The 23,163-nt window shown below is 31.6% G+C and overlaps 1 protein-coding gene across 1 annotated transcript in view; it reads left to right on the forward strand.

Annotated features, from left to right (window-relative positions):
• The first annotated feature begins 896 nt into the window (after positions 1–896).
• The window catches only part of Dhc93AB (Dynein heavy chain at 93AB), a 493,152-nt gene continuing 470,885 nt past the window's right edge, over positions 897–23,163 (forward strand). Inside the window, exons 1-3 of the mRNA XM_075354875.1 lie at positions 897–1,064; positions 7,131–7,307; positions 15,520–15,716. Of these exons, the coding sequence (XP_075210990.1) occupies positions 897–1,064; positions 7,131–7,307; positions 15,520–15,716 (542 nt within the window). The remainder of the gene's footprint in view (positions 1,065–7,130; positions 7,308–15,519; positions 15,717–23,163) is intronic.

Below are 23,163 nucleotides of genomic sequence, written 5' to 3' on the forward strand. Positions count from 1 at the left end.
AGATGTTTAAGTAAAGAGATAAATGCTTCACATTCTTCAAGGTCTCATATTTTATGTGCCTCAAAGAAAGCCTTATTTTATTTGAGACGCTTTAATTAATTTCTTTAAATAAATTTTTATATCTAGTGCAATCAATCAGATGACTCTCATATGAACACATTGAAATATTGATTTCCACTTCTGATTAGTTTTAAGTTGATGACTGCATAAAAAATAGGAGCAAAGTTACATCTGTCAAAATAAGAAAATTATATTTAACCTATAATAATTATTCATATTAATGTACTATTTAGAGATAATAAAAATTGTCAATGTAGAATAACTTTTATTACTGAATAACTTATTCAGAAACAAACAAATATTTGGCTTACATTACATACATTACATTTGGCATATTGGTTGTTTAATTGAAACTAAAAAATAATTGAAAAAAAAAATTTAGACAGGTATTTTTTTGGTTTATGAGGTTGATATGAGGAAACATAACCAAATTACAGGATCGTCTTTTTTATCATGCCAGTATATTTATTTATTTTTTAAACAAATAAGAAAAATATATTGTTATTTTATACTGTATAAAAATTTTACGTAACATGTAATATATATGTTACAATTTTAAACATATTTATTATTATCAGTGGTTTTACACTTCCATACTCTTACTTAGTCCTTTGAAATTATTTATAAATTTGAATATAAAACTCTATCAGTAACGGGACTTGTTTTTTTGGAGCTTCCGACATTGTTCTTCTAATAGACCTATTAACAGTTTGTAATCTGAGCTCCACTTCCTTTGTCCCATTTATCATTTAATCAAGCTTTGCTACTGCTGTAAATTACTGTACTGTATATTATAGCATAATATAATAAATAATTTTAAAATTGTGTTTTAAAGGATGGATGGTGCACCAGATAATCGTTTGGAGTTTCTAGGAAACTTTGTGCAGAAGACACTTAAACTAAAACCAGAAAAATGGTCCCGGCTTTTAGCAACAGAAGAATTTAGAAATGTGGTAATGGACTTCCTGGATAAACCTGAACCAGTTCTGCTCATTGTACTACAGGTAATAATGATTTAAATCACAATAAGATGTGATCAATTTTTTACCATGTTAAGGATCTTGCTACCATCTAGAAAAATATTCATTTCTCTTGAATGTATATTTTTTTGGGAAAATAAGATCAAGTTTTCTCTTGCAATTCAACTCTTGATCAACTCTGCAAGTGTTTCCTTGCAGAGGGAAAACAAATGCAGTTTATACCAGCTTTTAATTTAAATATTAAAATTTTTAACAATCAACAGGTAAAAGATTAAAAAAATTTGTACTACATCATATAAACAAATGGACCTAAGCCAAATAAACATAATCCATGTAGTTATCCAGTTGTGCCAAAATTTTTTTTCCTCCAAATTTCTTTAAAAAATGTAAATTAATTAATGTATACATTTTTAATAAAATCAATTACATGCAAAATTTGAACTGAATAATTTTTAAAAATGAGTCCCAAAACTGTGCGCTATTATTATCTGATGTTTTTTTTTTTTAACTCAAATGACTACTGTCAAAAAACTTTTTCATATTTGGAAAAAATAAGCTTTGTTAAATTTTCAGTAAACTTAAAAAAAAACTTAGTTGTAGACAAAGTAATTTTGAGAAAAATCATGTAAATAAAGAAAACAATAAACAAATACAATTAATTTTTAAAACATCTGCTTTTATTTATGACAGAATAAAATAAAGAATTATCAACCAACATTGGACAGTAATTTATTTCTGAAAGTTTAATTATTTTTCTCACATCATTTGGGTTTTGCTATTTAGATAGTAATATTAGAAAGATTATTTATTATTAATAGTACACATTATTTATATTTATTTTAGATGTCTAGTACTCCGAAAATAATAATGAATTTCAAATAGGCAGTATTAGTTTAGTGTAATTCATAAAAATCTACCGTTTGTAATGCCTGTAGGGTCTGGTTAAACTCAAATAAAAAAGCTAATGTTTAACAATTAATTACATTCATAATAATATATTACATTATTATTACTATTGTATGCTAAATGTGGTTACTTATCTTTCTTACCATATCCCGTAGCCCATTCAAATTTTCAAATGAAATTCCTATGTTGCAACCTGTGAATAAGAACAAAGTTCTACAAAGAATAGAATTTTTAACCAAAATATGTTATCTGTTATCTTTCATTGTTTATTTTCTAAGGGGTTCATTTCCAAAAGCTATTTGTTCCACTGAGCACTCTGTAGAACAACCTTGTCGAACAAGAAAGTATTGTTTAAGTAATATAATGAAATCTTCAAAACTCCAATCTATAAAACTTTTACTTTGTACAGGTGTACCACAAACTAAAGTATTTATGTAGACTGTAACTAAGAACATTTATTTTCTTTTTATTTGCAAGTTTCTTAAGCCACATAACATTAGATTTTTATAACTGAATCCAAGAAAATCAAAATATTGTGAATTCAGTTTTATTTACAGTGAATCTATTTTTTAAGAACTGGGATACGTAATTTAAGAAATACTCATAGTTAGTCTACTTAAAATTAACATGAAGTAATATGATCAAACTTTCAAAACCAGTCTTCTGTATGTGTGGATTTTAATTCAGATTAATTATTTGAACTGTTAATTTTTCAAAATCCCCTTAGGCAATGGCTATGGAAAATTAAAAAAAAAAAATTTGGCAGTCTAACAACAAGCATATTGCTTAAAAAAGGGAACTAAATATTTTTTTCAAAATGACAGTGTACATTTAAATTTTGTCAGCAAGTTAGAGAGCCCACTCACACCTGACTGTCTGAACAGATATCGACAAAAAGGAATTGCAATCGATTACCTTCCAAGATCTCCTGATTTAAATTCCACTGATTATTACTATCCATAGTGACACATGAAATCATTCATGTAGTAAACGTTAATACAATGAAAAATAAATCAGCATAATTTTGATGTATTTAAGCTTCTTAAGAATAATTGTATTTCATTAATCAATCTTCATTACACAGAGGGATTAACATAGTGGTACCAGTGCTATCTGAGCCATTCTACGTGTGAAAATAATGAAAAAAGTTCACATATACATGGTCCATATATGCTCCATTAGTGAGTTACGGCTAAAGAAAGGTTTTGCTCTGATTCCTCCCAAAGAGTGAAATAAAACCACACTGAAATTCTAGGAACTCAAATTAATCCGAGAATGGTAATGCGTAGTCTCTCAGACAATGGCCTTCTCAAAAACACATCTATAAATGGAAGGAGAATAATGACTGCCACCTCACCTTTAGTACCTACCTCTTTCTAGTCAAGGACAATATCGGTTGACATTCCATGCTTCTTGCTAGGCATAGATGAATCCAGTGAGTCCTTCATCATCTGTCAGACTGCACATTGCCATTAACGTTATTTTTCCTCCATTTATAAATATTTTGATAGTTGATATTTTTTAATATGTGTTATTAGTTGTGTAGTGACTTTTAGTGTTGTAAATTAAAGTTATATAAGTTACCACAGGTGGTATACTGAACACTAGTTTGGAAATAAAGAACATACTATCCCAACTAGAAAGAGATGACAATAAAGAGCAAGAGAATGATTATGATGAGATGGTTGGTGAAGGAGGAAAGAGGTTAAGTTTCTGAACATAATACAGATACTGAAGCTGATGATGATGATACGGACATTGACCCTGATTACAATTCTCTCAATGAAGAACCAATTTTCTGGGTAGACCAACAAATATAGTACTCCCAAATTATCATGAAAGTGAAAATGATATCCAGCCAACTAAAACTGAACAGGCCTCCCATCCAAACAGTAAAGCTCCCAAGAACTAATTTGAGAGATAAAAGTCATCAAAAGTGGTCAGCCAAACCTCCAGAGTCTTCAAGAACTCACACAGCATTTCAAAATGTGATTCATTTTACCCAGAAGCCCAAAAATGAAGCATGAGGGTAACGAGACCATTTGAAGCATTTACTTTATTTTTAAATGATAATGTTTTACAACATTACAATTTGTAAACCAAGAAACATCAAGCAGTCTCAAAGAAGATAAAACCAATGACTAGAAAAGCATATGCAAAAGAAATTTGTGTAGAACTTTTACATCACTACTCAGAAAAGACTAAAGCTGACAAACCTATCCAGAAATCTGAAACGTAATATTGAAGATGTTGTTGGTCCATCAACTTCTCAGCCAGAAAATATTCAAGAAGCAGGAACAAGAAAAATTTGTGCAAATTGCCCGGCTAAAAAGAGAAGAATAACTCGGTTCCAGTGTACGAAATGCAAGAAGAATATTTGCATGGAGCACCAAGGAGCGTTGTGTGTGAAGTGCGCCAAAAGTGTCCAAAAAAACTAAAACTATTTAAGTGTATGTAAAACATTATATTTTCTATAGTGCATGTGTTAAATAAAGTTATATTACATTTTATATTGTTTTCATGTATTTTCCCTAGAGTAGTCTGGGAGACTACGCGTTACCATTTATGAATGGGAAAAGGGTGTTATCATTTCAGGGGTAAGTTCCTAAATTTTATTTAGTAATAAAGTTGTTTTATTTCTAATAAATCAGGTTCCAGAACTATATCTCCAGTAGTTTTCATAATATTCCACGTACAACAAAAAAACTTGTCTAAAAATACATTTATATTTGTAATAAAAAACTTTGTTAACTGACTAATTGATAAGTGTATAAAACTTATTATCAAAAATTGTATAGATTTTAATTCTGAGAAAAAAGATGTAAAATAACCCAATAAAAAATTAATACAAGTTCAAGAAATTTGATTTTGTTACTAACACTTTTAAAAAATAGTGTTATATTAAAAATAAAATAATAAATAAAAAACCAGTACTAATGTTCCTCAGACAACAATGCTTATGTAAATTATGTTTTTATACAATGAATGTGTTTTTAAAAAAAAACTTTTATTTTTAATAACACTAATTATTGAAAATACACCTTCAAATGTTGATCATATAATGTAATTATAGAAGTTATGCGTACATGCTAACTTAAATAGGATGATGTGAATCAAATGACTGCCGTACATGGACTGAAGGCTTCCACTCAGGGTGGCGCAGGCGTACCGATCATTGTCGCTGGAGGTGGTGCTGGTGATAACAGGAATGCCTCTGATGGAGCTGCTGGCGGTTAAACGTCTTGAATGATATGAGGGTAGAGACGTGGTTGCTAGAAGAGAGTTGATCAAGAAATGGCTGAGAGATGGTCCAATGCGGTTACGGTAAATGGACCTTCAGGTTGATACCATGGATCAACCATGGTTGACCTCTCGATGCAGGTTGATTCCTGCATCGAGAGGAGACATGGGGAGGTGGACTTTTGGATGATCCAATGGCTTACGGGTCATGGATCGTTCGAGATCTACCTCCATGCCACTAGGGCAAGCATGGCTCACCCCTCTATGTCGCTACTGTGACAACAAGGATGACGTAGAACATATTTTCTCAGATGTCCTAGATGGGTTTCGGAGTGACCCTTTAATAGGGCAGTTTCACCTGAGGAAGTGAAGGAAAGAATGATTGGCTTGGGTGCAGGTTGGGACAGGTGCTCGACATGGTTCAAAAGAGTTCTCTCCATGAAATTACAAGAAGAAGGAAGAGAATAAGGTAGTGCAGTGTCCAAAAGTGGTGGTGGAAGACCAGCCATCTGGGGTGGGGGTTCAACAGCATTGTTTCCACTTGGTGCCCCTGGGGGACGGCAGAAGCCCTTGCGGAAGGACCATACTCGGAGTACCCGTATGCATACGTGATGACAATGTGTACCTCACTAGGTGTTCCGTCGTCACACAGTGGGAGGAGGAGGGTTTTTAGTGGGTCCCCGCCTTACGTGAAAAAAACCTCACACACCCAGAAGTACGGGCCACTGGGAGTCTGGCAGCAGATTTTCCCTCCTCCAACGCAAAAAAAAAAAGTTAAACTATTTTGTATATGTTGTACAAAGCTTAATACAACACTATTCATTTAATTGGTTCAGAATTTTCTAATTCTACAAAATCATTTATATTTTTATTTATTAATAACAACTTATTTTTCAACTCGCTAAAATTATCTTCAATTACTTTTACTGTTTTATTAAATTCACTTATAATATCTACAGTTACAGTATACTGATTGTTTATTTTATCAATTATATTATTTTGTTAATATATTATCTCATTTAATATTATTTCATTATTAGCATCCACATTACCATTAATCATTTTTGTAACTGAACCTAAACAATTTATTATTCCTCTTTTTTAACATTTACATAGATGATTAGTGCGTAGGAGAAGAGGTCTTTTAACAAATTTTACATAACTGCTTTTGTCTGTATACTTATAACTATTTTCTTTAACAAAATCTTTTCTACTACTTATATTATACAACTTATTGTTAAAACTATTTAATACATGTTAACATACATCATTTTAATTCAATTACATAAATATCATTCAGATTCTATATTATAAAACAACTTATTTAATTGTGCACTAGAATTTCTGATGCACAAATGGTTTAAAATTAATCCAATAAATATTCGCATAGGATACAAAAGAGATAACTTAAATTTAAATTGCCTAGGATTTGCCGATGACTTAGCTTTATTAGCTAATAATAGTATCACAGAAGCCAGAATACAAATAACAAGAATAGAAGAACTTGCGAATAAAATTGGACTTAAAATTTCTTACGAAAAGACTAAAATGATGGGTATAGATCCTTTAGTTAATTCTGTGAATATTAATGGAAACAAAGTAGAACTTGTAGAAAAATTTAAATATCTTGGAGAGATCATTACTTGTAATTGTAACGAAAAACAAAATAGCAGCTATAATACTGCTGTTATACAGATCTAAATACATATTTTTAAAAGACAGTAACTCTGGAAGAGATAGCAGGAAGAGAAAAGAATAGCAGTGGATGTAAGATGGCAAACAGAGGAAGATATTTTAGTGCACTAGTTAGTTGGTGTAAGTGTGTACATATGTGTGCGCATGTGCACACAAGTGTTTAAGAATGAACATTAAAATTTACAATTGCTTTTGTAACTTACTATCAACTAATTATTTAAAATAATTTTCTGTTTTTTCTGATTGTAGAATAATGCTGCGCAGCTGATCCCAGCAACAAGCTTTCCTGTAAGCTTAAAGAGTAAAGCAGCTTACTTCATAAAAAGGTCCAAAATCTCAGTTCCAAGAGAAAATCTAAATCATGCTCTTATCCTGGGTGATATGGCAACAAAACCAATTGAGCAGCTTGCTACACTAGTGGATGAAGTATGATTTATATGTATTTTCTATAAAGTTTAACATTATAAACTTAAATCACCATAAACCTAAATAAAATATAAAATACAAAGCGTTTCATAATGTTCTTAGGAGTTACAAAAATTCAGTACAAATAAAGTATTTCACTTACCTAAATGAAAGTTGTACGAGGTGATGCAGGGACTCAGTTTTTGTTAAAATCTATAAATGTTCAATATTTGTTCCTCTGGAGACACGGCACACATCAACACGAAAGACTAGCTTTTGCCAAACTCGTTCTAAGATATCATTTTCGATAGAGTTGATGCATTGATTATGCAATCCTTTAGCTTAGCGATATCGTGAGGCATTGGTGGGATAAACACGTTATCTTTCACGTAACCCCAGAGAAAGAAATCACATGGCGTAAGGTCTGGTGATCTTGGTGGCCACAGCATAATGTGTTGGTCTTCTTCAGACGTCTTCCTGTCCAGCGTCGAGGTAATGTTGTGTTACGGTACTGTCGCATCTCGTTATGATAATGGGCAGGACAACCATCTTGCTGGAAAATGAAGTCGTTGAGTAGCTGAGGCATAAGACATAATTGTAACATATTCAGATATATCATGCCGGTTACTGTCGTTTCCATAAAAAAGAACGGCCCATACACTGCCTCACAAGAGATGTACAAAAAACGTTTATTTTCGGAGAATCCCGAATGTGTTCCACATAAGCGCGTGGGTTTTCAGTTCCCCAAACTCGCACGTTATGACGGTTTACTTTGCCGCTAATATGGAAAGTAGCTTCATCGCTGAAAATTATCTTGTTTAGAAAACCTTCATCTAACAACATCTTTTCCTGTAACTGTAAACAAAAATCGACCCTACGTGTTTTATCTCCATCAGAAAGACGCTGGATTAATTGAAGATGGTACGGTTTGCATAATAAACGTTTACGGAGAACTCTCCACATTGTTGTTTTCGGAATTCCTTATTCTCTGCCTGCAGCCGCAGTCGATTTTGTCGGGCTGCGAATGAAACTTGCACGCACACGTTCGACATTGACTTCTGAAGTTGATGGACGACCAGTTGATTTTCGCTTGCACAAGCAACCAGTTTCAATGAATTGTTTATACCATGCACGAATTGAATTGTCACTTGGTGGCTTCTTATGAAATTTCAACCGAAACGCACGTTGCACAGAAATTACTGACTTTAACAAGCGAAATTCTAACACACAAACTGACTTCTCGCTTCCCGTGACAGCCATTTCTCTTCTGTCGACGCCTAGCGAGCAAATGGGTTACCAACTGCCTAGTATACGTGGAAAAAACTATTTGAAGTACTCTTTCGTACAGTAGTTGTTTTATTCTTATGATTGAAATAGTTTTTTGTTAATGAATTTTCGAAACTCCGAAGAACATTATGAAACGCTCAGTATATTAGGTCCCAAACTATCACAAAAGTACAAAACAGGTGACAATGAAGAAGCAATATATTACAGCAGTAAGAAGCTGCAACATTAATAGAAAATAATTTGGAAATAAATAAATAAATTTAAAAAAACTAATACAAAATAACACAAGTATACATCAATAAATGTAATACAGAGGAAGATATTTTTAATGGAAAGTAAAGGAGTAATTTGGGAGGTAGTAAATAACCTATCCAACAGGTTAATCTGGTGGTGAACTTAACACAAATCAGCTGATTTCGAAGACAGGAATTCTAAGGTTCAAATCCTAATAAAGTATTTTTACATGGATTTGAATACTAGATCATGGATACCAGTGTTCTTTGGTGGTTGGGTTTCAATTAACCACACCGTTCAGGAATGTGTCAACCTGAGACTGTACAAGACTACACTTCATTTACATTCATACACACCATCCTCATTCATCCTCTGAAGTAATATCTTACGGTGGTTCCAGAGGCTAAACAGTAAAAGAAAAGAAAAACAGTAGTAAATAATCTACTGTAAATGACTGTAGTCAAAACTGCAGAAATTTAATATTAAATTTAAGCATTTCTACTTGCACACTTGTTCTTGGGAGTATAATTAACTAATCACATTTTGTTACATTTCAGTGTAAGATTTGCAGACAGAAATCCAATCAAGTAAATTTTTCTAAGTCAAACCATGTGGAACCCAAATGTCGAGATTCTTATTGTAGCCAGCTTTCTCTAAATGGTTTAATACTGTATGGGGATGCAGTATTAAACACACACACACGGTCTGTAAAAGTAATGAGACTAGTTTCATTTGACAGCCAAAGTGACAACACTAAAGTTACTAGTAAATATATGGTTATATGAACAGCTGATTTATATTAGGTATTAATATTTTTAGTCTATTGTTGCCACATGAGATCTAAACAAACTTTTCGTGAAATGAGTTTTTGTTGTTCATTACAAAAATGAATGTCACTAACTGTAAGCAACGTTGTGCAATCAAGTTTTGTGTTAAACTTTGAGAGAATGCTACTGTAACTATTTCAAAATTGAAAAGGGCATATGGAGATGACGCTCTGTCCTGAGCTCGAGTTTTAGGTGGTTTAAAGCATTTTCAGATGGCCAGGAATCAGTTATGGACGATCCATGCTCTGGAAGACCATTAATGTCAAAAAGTGACGACAATGTTGAGCAAATCAGAGACTTGATATGGTACAACTGGCGATAACTGTCAGAATGGTTGCAGAACAATTGAATTTTAACCATACCATCAAATTGGACATGAAAAACATCTGTGCAAAACTGGTCCCAAAAAACTCATTGTTAAACAGAAAAACAACAGAGTGGAAGTGTGCCTTAATCTTCTAAGGGGAATTGAAACTGGTTCTGATTTTCTAAAAAATGTTATTACTGGTGATGAATCTTGGATATTTGAGTTCGACCCAGAAACAAAACACTAGAGTAAGGAGTAGTACACTTCAAACTCACCATGTCCCAAATAAGCAAAAATGAGCAAATCAAAACCATGCTTATTTGTTTCTTTAATAGTAATGGCATTGTCTGTAAGGAGTTTTTGTCTACAGCAGAGACTGTAAATCAATATGTTTACAAAGAAATTCTTGAAAGACTACGGAAAAGAGTTGCCCACGTAAGAAGAGCCATCAAAGACAACTGGATGCTGCATCAATGATGATGCATCAAGATGACAATGCATCTTGTCACACTGCACTCTCAATGAGTTTTTGGCAATGAATTCCTGTAGTTCCTCAACCACCTTTTTCACCTGACTTGAGTTCCTACGAATTTTTCCTGTTCTCGACTTTTAAAACACCTCAAAGGACACCATTTTGGAACAGTAGAAGCATAAAAAAAAAAATGTAGCCAACCATATGAAGGATTTCAGTTTCTGAGCTCCAACACTGCTATGAAGAGTGGGAAAACTCTGAAGCGTTGCGTGGCTTCCCAAGGGAACTATTTCGAAGATGATGTATAACTGGATTTTAAATAAAAATTTTTTCTGAACCAGTCTCATTACTTTATTTACAAACTTCATATATATATTATATACAAAGTTTATACACGGGATCCTGTGTATATATATATATATATATATATATATATACACACAGAGTGTTCCCGGAGGATTCTGCTAAAATTTATAGTCGTGTTTCTCTCATTAAAATAATGAAAAAAGTTTATATAAATATGGGTCCAGAAACGCTTCGTTAGCGAATTACGGCCAAGGAAATATTTCTCTTCGAATTCTGCTTCTCGACTGAAATGAAGCCCTACTGAAATTCTGGGAAGGTAAATTAAAGGACGAATGTAGTGGTCTTATTTATTGGTTAAAGTGGTAAGAAAATTTAATTTTGAGATAATTGTTTTAAATTATCTATCAACAATATCCCACAACAGCAATTTAGTTGTTCTCTCACATGAAACAATATCAGAAAAATTATGCTAATATGTATTTGTCTGCCTGAAATATTATGATATTTCACAATTATTAGTGCAATAACTCCCCACTAGGGGCGCTGTAATACTGTATAAAATTGGTAGTGTTTAATCTCCACTGATCTTTATATAACTGGATAGGGAATCACATGTGTTGGAATTGGTAAAATTTGTAGCATAAACTAGCGTTACTAAATAAGTGGTAGAACCAGTAGAACTAAATAAAATGAAACAGTGCATGCACAGAGAAGTGTGTAACAGTAGGGATAAAAACACATTTTTAATTTTAACCGATGCAGTAGAAGTGTTCTGATTTTGTATTTTGAACACTGATCTTTAATATGACTATATATCTGGCCTCTATATAAGTTTTCTACAACTGTCTGTAAATTTCTGTTTGTGTTGCGAAAATGACCATTCTTTTGGTTATCTGATTTGAGTAAAATAAACATCCCTACCATCACGATTGTAGTCGTGCAAGTGTACAATGGTTTTATTTAGTTCCCAGTATCTCATTCTGCAGCACTGGAGTATGTTTCAATATTGAACACTTAATTGTATTTTACACTACAAGAATCCCCTATCCAGTTAAACAGAGATCAGGGTTAATCTCTTAGAAAGAAAAGCTCTACAAACAAAATTTTCAAACATTGTGGTTATGATTCAGAATCTTGCTTCAGTATGCATTATTTGTTATTGAGAAATAATTTTTAGGATAAAATTTTATTTAATCTATTTAGTGTGCATTTATGATTTATTGGTATTTATTTGTATTTTGCACTAATTTTAGAGAATGTTCCATTTGGAAAAAGAACTGTATTTCCAATAAAATGGCGTACCAGCCAATTTTTATAGTCCTGTTATTCATTATCTGAATGAAGCATTTCCTAACTGCTGGATTGGTCGAGGTGAACCTCAACTATGGCAGCTAGATCACCTGATATGAATCTCTTGAATTTATTTTTGTGGTTATATGAAAGCGTTAGTTTATGTACAAATATCAGAAAATGCAAAACTACTTTTTTACAAAGAATCATGTGGGCCATTGAAGAAATCAAAAATAACCCAAGAGTGCTAGGTAGAAAATGGCAGACATTTCAAACATTTGATGAAATGTAAGAATAACTTATTCTATTTTATTTGATTTTAGAAATTTAGTTTTGTTACAATTTTATCTAATAGTAGAAATTTTGTTTTAGTCTAAAATTTAGTATTTTCCATATTTGTAATTATTGTTCTGCGTCAAAAAATACATAATTTCAACCAATAAGTTTTATTCATTTATTGACAATTTACCAAAATTATTTTACATCAAACTAAAAAACTGTGTTTTTCAATACAATTTTTTTTTGTTTATTACAAACTAATTCTTTAAAAAAAAACAATGGGGATACAGTACTGGGACTTCATTTTAAAATATTTTCAGGTCAAAAACCATAAGAAACCACTTTGCCCCTTAGTTTACCTTCCAGAATTTCAGTAGGGCTTCATTTCAGCAGAGAAGCAGAAATCAGGGTGAAATCTTTCAATACAGTAACTTGCTAATAAAACATTCTAACTCATGTTTATGTGAATGTTTTTCATTATTTTATTGAAAGAAATATGCCTATGAAGTTTAACAGAATCCTCCAAGATCACTAATATATATATTACAGTGTATAATATACACACATTATATATATGTGTATGTGTGTGTGAATGTGTGTGTGTGAACAAGGGGAATTCTATAAATAATATAGCAAGGGGATATTTTGTGATCAGTCCAAACTTGAAAATATGAGTATAGAAATTTAACTCTGAGCATTGGCATCCAATACTCAACAAATTGAGTCATTCAGTTTCAAAAAAATGTACCATTCATCCACAAATAAACATTCTCATGATAGTAAAAAGTCATTTTTTAATAACATTGTTGTCATTGAAATTGATGTCAGATTTCAGTGAAAAACTAATTTTTATATTCATAAAGTCAGTGGGAATAGATAAATGTGTGAACTACAATATCGTCAATGCATTTTGTATACTTATATAGTCACTACAATAATTGAAGTTCCGTATGTTTTCATTTACTTTTAAATTCTAGGTATCTAAATGAACATTGTATATCTAGATGAAGTCTGGGTTATTTTCAGAATGCATGGGTACAAGGAGCCAGTTTTAGCTCCAATGTCAGTCTAAGAAGGATGATGAAGAAATCCATGATTGATTTTGAAGAATGTTATTTCTGCATTGAATAAAAGTTAAAAATTTTAACAAAAGGGGGTCTTTATTTTATACATTTTAATTCATACAAGAAAATGTATCTTTGTAGTCATCAAAGGATAGCAACAATAGCAGAAGAACAGGAAAGAAGTAAGGTTCAATACAGAAAATAGTGATGAAACCACTGTTTATAGGGACAATGCAACAAACTTGTTATTATATTATACTATAATTATTTGATTAAAACTAAAAATAATTAAGAAGAACTAAAAATAACAAAAGATCCAGTGCTGGACAAAACTAATTCAATCAGAATAAAGAATTCAGTTTTGATAAAGAAGAACAAAGGTAGTCAAGTGCAATAAAAATAAAGAAATTTTGAAATAAATAAAAAAAAACTACAGCAATTACAAAGCACAGAAATGTAAGAAAGTAGATAAAATTAGCCTCAAGCAAAGGAATATTTTATGCAGAATAGAAAATATTAATATGAAGCAGGATTTGAGTTAATAGATTTTATTTTTTGAGAATCTAACAATTTATTGTGAATCTCTGGGAATTGGAATTCAGATAAACAAAAAATTAAGGTGTCTAAAATTGATTGAAGTAGAATGTTAAAAATAATGTTGATTAGTTAAGAGAAAATTTTTTACCCTCTATTAACTTCTACTATTGTCTAAGAAGTTATAATTTTAGGTGAAGTGTGTATTACATACTGTTCAAACAAAGATTTCTTGCAGTCTTAAGTAAATGGAGCTGATAGTTTAACCATGTTGATTGCATTTCTCTGAAGAAACAGGTGAGACATTTCTAAGTTATTTAAAATAATACACTTTTGAAATTACATTCAAACCATTTTAGTAGATACAATATTTTTAATAATTTTGAGCTACACTTCTTATCTTTGTGCCTGGTGCTATTGTTCTTACTCTCGCATTAGATAATGTTTTTTTTTTTTTTAATTAGATTTATGTTTACAACGTGGTGAAAACTTTAATCCATGTAATAGACACAAAAAAAAATTGTCTTAACTTCATCACCAAAAAAGCAACCAGAAAACGCTTTCAATGAAAAAAAAAATATGCAGAAAACCAACTAGACAGTCATATTTAACACCTCAAACTACTTCAAAAAACGTATTTAGTTTTAGAAATATTCACAGATAATCAACACACCCCAGAACATTCACATCCAGGCCACATAGAACTCATCAACACATAGCTCACACAAACATAACAGCACATTCATTGACAACTAAAAATAGTGATAAAAAAACATAATAACCTACATAAATAATGCATTTGATAATAACATTTTAAAAAAAGTTCTGGTAATAGTGTGCCTTCAGGACAGCTAATAAAATTTTTTATGGCTAATAACTTTCTTTTATCCTTCAGTACAAATATATCTTCTGTGATGGTGTCATTGAGCTAGTTTTCCAGTCATGTTTAATTCCATAAGGAAATTTGTTGCACAAATTATACTTTATGTTTAGTTAATATGAGATACAGAGGAGACATTTATTCTTTTCACATTGCATGATTACAGATAATTAACTTGAGTGCTATTTGTTTCTTAATGAAAGTATTTTGTACTAAAACTGAATATTGAACTAATACAGTAGACAAACAGCCAAAATATTTTTATATTTTCTTTTGGCATATCAGAAATTATTCCAGTAATTATATTTATGATATAACAAATATACGGTTTAAGAACTAGTGATTAAGATTTAACTGACTAATCTTAAATTCTTCATTAAATTTATTGTCTAAATTCCTGGGCAAGACTGTAACTATCCTAATGTTCAACAATGAGAGGCTCTTAGTCTGTGTCCTACTTACTTCCTTTACCCTATCCCTTTCCTCATTGATTATTACTTTCTCCTTGGGTAGATAACTATGGAAATTATTCAGAACAGATCTCTGGTGGGCACGCTACAACCTTCCACTGGCCAACGGGGAAATTGTTTCTTTGTTGGAAATCAGTGGGGTAGTGAATCTTCTAACGGGATTATCCAAAAACTTGTAAATGGGAATTGCTAAAAAATTCAAAATGTAACTGAGGAGCCTACCAAATAAAGCTGTCACCTTATTCTCCTAAAATGAAAAGTAACTTGAAAATAACATTTTCAGATATTTGTGCCCTTACTATCAAATCCCAGCAATCATAAGAACTGGCCACCAACTGTAGCACAGGATGTCAGCCAGCATGTTCATAGTCTTAAAAGTACTGTTTACCAAGTTAAAGGTCAAGTCAGTGGACAAACTGTCTTACCAATGCCTGTAGGCGTTGACAGAGTTCATCACGCTGAGAGAATGCTTATATCAAGGTAAATTTTACTAATCATTTTTTTTTTAATATTAATAAAACATTATGTAATGCCACACTAGTCTTTTAATTATGAATATAATCAAAAATCATATTATATATAAATTACAGTATGAATAAATTATAATTAAAAAATAATATGGATATATTATGATGGGAAATAAAATTCCCATGAGACTACTACAAGTCATTTCCAATGCGCTTTTTCGTTTAATGCGTGGCATGGTCTTCTTGGTGATAATTTTATAGGTCCTCTTTTCTTACCGCCTAGACTCAATGGAGAGTGTACTTGCATAGAAACGGACCAGTAAAATGCCCACTTGATCTCCAAATCTCACGCGAGGGGACTTTTATCTTTGGGTTTGGATGAAGTATTTGTATTGGTACAAATATGAGTTATCGGGATATATAATTAAGGGTTCAACGCCTAGGTTTTTTAACCGTACTATTACGTGGTTACCTACGAGGTACAAGTAGTCTACGTGCCTACGTGGTTACCGTACTATTTCATGAGAGGCAGTCTTGGTGATTGCAGGCGTGAAACCGATAGACTTGATTGCGTCTGAGAGGCAGTAGCGGTATGTTGCTAAGTAGTCCGGTAAGTTGACTTCGAATAAAGTTCGAAAAATTGAACACCTGGCATTGCCTTGTGCGGGGCTAGGTAGGATGAGGGTGGGCGTTATACGCATGATCTCTTTCCAGGATGAATTTCTTGCAGAAATTCAGCCTGGTAGATTTTAGGATGTGACCTTAGTGCGGACAATTGGATGACACCTACCATGTTTTTTATGAGTGCTCGAAGTACGAGTTAATGCGCACAGAGACCATCTGCCGGCTTGATCTTATCGGGTCGGCGTTGGATCTCCGTGTAAACTGAAGGAACCAGGCCGAATGGGCGATAGTGGAAAGTTTTATAGTGTACTTAGCAAAGGAAAGGATTCCTGAGGGGATTAATATAATAAAATAATGGCACTGATCCTAGTAATGGCAGTGAGGATCAGTGGCATTAACTAATGATTTTAGATAATATTTATCGGTTTCAGTTTGTGAAAATTAGAAACATTTATCTTGGTTGGATAATATTTCATTTTGTTTATGCTCACTAATTCCCCTTTGTAAAGGGGGAAAAATTAATTTTAATCAAATCTTCATAACTTTGAAAATAGTGATTGCTAGTATCTTAAAATTTGATTTACCCTAAATATATTTGTACAGTAAAACAGTCATTTGTTGAAATATTTATGGAGGAAAGGAATGAAATAAAATTTCTAGCCAATGAAACAAAGATGTTACCGTACATTAAGAAAAATTCAGTAACTGCAAAAATGCGCTCGATTATAAAGAATTCGTCTACTTCTTCTGCTTTGTACTTCGAGCAAGGCATAACCGTATATTATTTTTATTTTCATCTTTAACACCTTACTGTTTACGGATATCGGTACATGTAAACCAATTTGATTCTGCATATGTTTTACATACAAAAAGCAATATGTTGCTATTTCGATTCATGTCTAAACAGGCATTTTGGGAGATTGAATTAATTCAAATTGTATTGAAAGTAGTCATTAATTCAGACTAATTTTTCTTTTTTAGTTCCAAATTGTTTAAAAGTTTTTATGAATTCATGTGTTCTAAAAAATAATTTAGTTACTGCATTTAGTTTTAACATTAAGTTGTAGAAAACCTTCTCAGCATCATTAATATCAACCATTAATATCTGATATCAGAAAAACTGATATATTGCAGAAAACATTCAGCTACTAAAACTAAATGAATGAAAATAAATGAAATTTAAAACTGAATGAAAATTTGTTGATGAGCATGAAAAAGTGATGAATTTTTTTAGATTATTTAAACAAATTTAAAAGTTCACTCCTCCTCTATGAATCATGAGACCTTGCCGTTGGTGAGGGGACTTGAGGGCTCAGGGATACAGAGTAGCTGGACCGAAGGTGCAACCATATCAGAGAGGTATCTGTTGAGAGCCAGACTAAGGAATGATTCCTGAAAGAGGGCAGCAGCTCTTTCAGTAGTTGTTTGGGGCGTGAATCAGAATGACTTAAACGACCATATCAACATCACTCAGTCCTCTGAGTACTGTGCAGCTGAAAGTAATGGAAAACTACAGCTGCTTTTTTTCCAAGAAAATGTGGCTCTCTGCATTTTCATATAGCAATGATGATGAGGCGCCTTCCTTGGTAAAATATTCCGGAGGTAAACTAGTACCCCGTTCGGATCTCTGGGTGGGGACTACTAAGGAAGGGGTCACCAGAAAATAAAAAAATAACATTCTACGAGTCGGAGCGTGGAATGTTAGAAGTTTAAAAAAGGTTGGTAGGCTAGAAAATTTAAAAAGGGAAATGGATAGGATAAATGTGGATGTAGTAGGAATTAGTGAGGTTCGGACATCGCAAGAGGTCTGAGTAAAAAAGATAAGGTAGAAAATATAGAAGAAGAATGGGAGAATGTTAAAAAGGAAATTCTTAAATCAGCAGAAGCAAACTTAGGTGGAATAAAGAGAACTGGTAGAAAATCTTGGGTTTCAGACAATATATTGCAGCTGATGGATGAACGTAGAAAATATAAGAATGCTATTGATGAAGAAAGTAAAAGGAACTATCGGCAATTAAGAAATGCTATAAACAGGAAGTGCAAACTGGCCAAAGAAGAGTGGATTAAAGAAATGTGTTCAGAAGTGGAAAGAGAAATGAACATTGGTAAAATAAACGGAGCATACAGGAAAGTTAAGGAAAATTTTGGGGTACATAAATTATAATTTAATAATGTGTTAAACAAAGATGGTACACCAATATATAATACGAAAGGTAAAGTCGATAGATGGGTGGAATATATTGAAGAGTTATACGGAGGAAATGAATTAGAAAATGGTGTTATAGAGGAAGAAGAAGAAGTTGAGGAGGATGAAATGGGAGAAACCATACTGAGATATGAATTTAAGAGAGCATTAAAAGATTTAAATGCCAGAAAGGCTCCTGGAATAGACGGAATACCTGTAGAATTACTGTGCAGTGCAGGTGAGGAAGCGATTGATAGATTATACAAACTGGTGTGCAATATTTATGAAAAAGGGAATTCCCGTCAGACTTCAAAAAAAGTGTTATAGTCATGACACCAAAGAAAGCAGGGGCAGATAAATGTGAAGAATACAGAACAATTAGTTTAACTAGTCATGCATAAAAATCTTAACTAGAATTCTATACAGAAGAATTGAGAAGAGAGTGGAAGAAGTGTCAGGAGAAGACCAATTTGGTTTCAGGAAAAGTATAGGGACAAGGGAAGCAATTTTAGGCCTCAGTTTAATAGTAGAAGGAAGATTAAAGAAAAACAAACTAACATACTTGGCGTTTATAGACCTAGAAAAGGCATTCGATAACGTAGACTGGAATAAAATGTTCAGCATTTTAAAAAAATTAGGGTTCAAATACAGAGATAGAAGAACAATTGCTAACATGTACAGGAACCAAACAGCAACAGTAATAATTGAAGAACATAAGAAAGAAGCCGTAATAAGAAAGGGAGTCCGACAAGGATGTAAGTATCTCCGTTACTTTTTAATCTTTACATGGAACTAGCAGTTAATGATGTTAAAGAACAATTTAGATTCGGATTAACAGTACAAGGTGAAAAGATAAAGATGCTACGATTTGCTGATGATATAGTAATTCTAGCCGAGAATAAAAAGGATTTAGAAGAAACAATGAACGACATAGATGAAGTCCTATTCAAGAACTATCGCATGAAAATAAACAAGAACAAAACAAAAGTAATGAAATGTAGTAGAAATAACAAAGATGGACCACTGAATGTAAAAATAAGAAGAGAAAAGATTATGGAGGTAGAAGTATTTTGTTATTTGGGAAGTAGAATTACTAAAGATGGACGAAGCAGGAGCGATATGAAATGCCGAATAGCACAAGCGAAACGAGCCTTCAGCCAGAAATATAATTTGTTTACATCAAAAATTAATTTAAATGTCAGGAAAAGATTTTTGAAAGTATATGTTTGGAGTTTTCCGTTATATGGAAGTGAAACTTGGACAATCGGAGTATCTGAGAAGAAAAGATTAGAAGCTTTTGAAATGTGGTGCTATAGGAGAATGTTAAAAATCAGATGGGTGGATAAAGTGACAAATGAAGAGGTATTGCGGCTAATAGATGAAGAAAGAAGCATTTGGAAAAATATAGTTCAAAGAAGAGACAGGCTTATAGGCTACATACTAAGGCATCCTGGAATAGTCGCTTTAATATTGGAAGGATAGGTAGAAGGAAAAAATTGTGTAGGCAGGCCACGTTTGGAATATGTAAAACAAATTGTTAGGGATGTAGGATGTAGAGGGTATACTGAAATGAAATGACTAGCACTAGATAGGGAATCTTGGAGAGCTGCATCAAACCAGTCAAATGACTGAAGACAAAAAAAAAAGTTCACTTTCTAATTATGTAAAAATATTTCTGTTAAAAAACAATATAGTTAGCTTCAAGAAGATTTATAATATAGATTTGTAATATTTCCATAAATGTTATGGAATAATTTAATTGTTTCAGTTTGAAATGAGTACAGATTTTTTAAATAATTTAAAAAACAAATGAAAAGTTTTATTATTGTTTACAAAAAATATTATCATTTTAAACACAAGTAGAATTATAGAATAGCTTTGACCATTATTAATTAGAATAAAACATAGTTTTCTGATTATTATTTTTTTATATTCTTCAACAGACCAGAGAGGTTCATCATCTGAATGCTTTGTTGGTATCTATCTGTTCTCTAGCTCCCTATCACAAATGCTAATGAATCTGAGTAAAATATTAACACCAGTTGTGCTTTGGTTTTTTTACAACCTGCTTTCCTTATAATCATCTTCAACTATTAATGTCATCTTCATGAAGGTGACATAAGTTATATATATATATATATATATATATATATATATATATATATATATATATAACTTATGTCACAACATATATTATATTTTTAACATATATTATATATTATAAATTTATAGAACAGCAAGATGAAACATGATAAAACTAACAAATTATTAAATATTAATGAGCTCATTTTCAAATTAATGAAGTTTTCCTTCTATACAATAGAAGTTAATCACTTTTGTAGCTAATTACTACTCCCATGTACTGTGTACTCTGCTAAAGGAGCCAATCCAAAGACCTTAGAAAGAAGTTCATCATTTTTTAACCTTGGCAAAATTTCCATGTCATTTTTCTTTTTAATCAACACTGACCTGTTATTGTGGTTTGTAGAACCACAATAAATAATTTCATTTACTGCCCTCTTTTTTCTTTTCTCAGTATGTTTTCATTTTGTGACTGTTCTTGTCCTTGTTGTGTTCATTCTGTTCTTTTTTTCTTCTGGAATCCTTCACATGCTTTGAGTTTCTGTCTGAACATCTCTGATTCTGATTTTGTGTGTTTCTATCTTTGCTTTTTTTAGACCTTCTTTGACCTGTTTGAACCACTTGCTAGTTTTCTTTTTCAGTTGCTTCCTTGGTCAGTCTGTTTTCACCCACTCTCATCAGATGTCTGTAGAAAACAAGTCCGAGTTTCCTAATTACCTCTAATAGTTTGTCTACCTTCTGGTAAAGTTCATTGATTTTTCATAGTTTTCAACCTTCTTCTACTCTTCTGGGTGTTAGTATTCTCCTTTCTATGTTTTCAAGTTTATTTATATCTTACTGGACTAAGTTTGTGCATTCAACATATATATTTTTTAGGTGTGTTTTGTGATCCTGGTTTTATTGGCTTCTTTATCTAGCCCATTGAGCTTTTATTAACTTCAAGTACTTCTACAAAGTACTTGAAACTTTTTTTATTTTACTGTACCTTGTGCTAAGGTGTTAGGTACATATTTATATCTGTTACAAAGTTTGTTTTTTTAAAAGATATTGATAAGCCTATTTTTTAATAATTTTCTTCATTGTTCTTTGGCTGTTCTTAAATCTTTGGCTAAGATTCTGAGGATTTTTGCCTATTTTTGAGTCTAGTTATTTCTCTAACTGGTTTAGGATGAAATTGGACAAAATCTTCTATGTCACTGGTAATAGAAAAGTCTCTGTAGTTATTGATATCTTTATTGTCATCATTTTTATTTATTGGATTAATTAGTGCTAGTTTCCATTCTTCTGAGGGTTTTTTTGCTTTTCTTGTTCTTGTGATCTCACTGCATAATTCTTATATTGTATTACTGTCTGAAGCTTTCCACATTTCTGCCATCATTGAGTCTTCCCTGCATGCTTTAGTTTTGAGTTCTCTGATTGCACTTGTTATCTCTGCTAATCTGAATTTGATCTGTGTTTGTTGTTATTGATTTCAGAGAATCTTTTTTTGGGTTCTTCACAGTTGAGAAGGTTTTCAAAGGGCCTGTTTAAGATTCCACAATTTTCTTTGTTGTTGGTCGCTGCATCCCCATTTTTTCACTTGAAGCATAAACTAAGTGAGATGTATTTCATTAATTTCTGTTTAAATGCTTGACAGTATTCTTTGCAGGTGTTCTGAAATTTCTAATTTTCTGTTCTAAAAGATTGTTTTCAAATTTTAGTATTTTTTTTACGATTTTGATTGTTGAATTTTTTCTGCTGTCTTGTTTGTATATCAGTTGTTCTATGCCTGTAGTCTTTAGAGGAGCACTTCATATTTGATTGATTCTTGTTTGCAATCAGAATTGTGAAACCTTTTTCAGCTTTGATAATTTTATCAGTCTTGACTTAAATTATAAAATTCATTTTTCATAGAAAAATAGATTTTTGAATTTTTTATTTATGTATGTTCTGAAGAAATATTTATATGCTGTGGGAAAATAAAATTTCAAATTTTTCAGCAATAAAAATTTAACTAAACATTTCGGAGTTATATAAATAGAATCTTAGATATTAAGTTTGGTGTCTAATAGTCCATTTCATTCTTTCCTCAAAAGGTAATGCAATTTTTTTTTATGTTCTGCCTTCACAGACTGAGTGACACAGATAACATTTTCTGTCCTGTCTGATTTTCTTAGGATTTAAGCAATTAATTGCAAGTGGCAGGTGATTGAATCAAAAGAATATAAATTCAGTATCTTAAAAGTGTAATTAGAAGTATTTCTAGAAATGAAAAATTATTTTATTTTCAAAATCATTTTTTTTAAAAACAAAAATTTTTTTGTACTTATTACATATTTTTATAATTTTATTTATAACTAATTAGTTTTAATTTTTCTTTAATCTGTTACTTTAAACTACTCTATATGTTTCCAAATAAGCTAAAATAAATTAAAAAAATCAAAATTAAAAATATTTTCTTTGATAAATGCTTTTTAAGAAATTTATTTAAATATTTTTAAAATTTATATTACCAATTTTACATATTAATTGACTTACTGATAAATAATTTTTGGGTGGTTTTGCTTTAATGATAACTTTTTTGAATATG

Source organism: Lycorma delicatula, chromosome 1 (assembly GCF_047948215.1).
Source record: "Lycorma delicatula isolate Av1 chromosome 1, ASM4794821v1, whole genome shotgun sequence".
Taxonomy (NCBI): domain Eukaryota; kingdom Metazoa; phylum Arthropoda; class Insecta; order Hemiptera; family Fulgoridae; genus Lycorma; species Lycorma delicatula.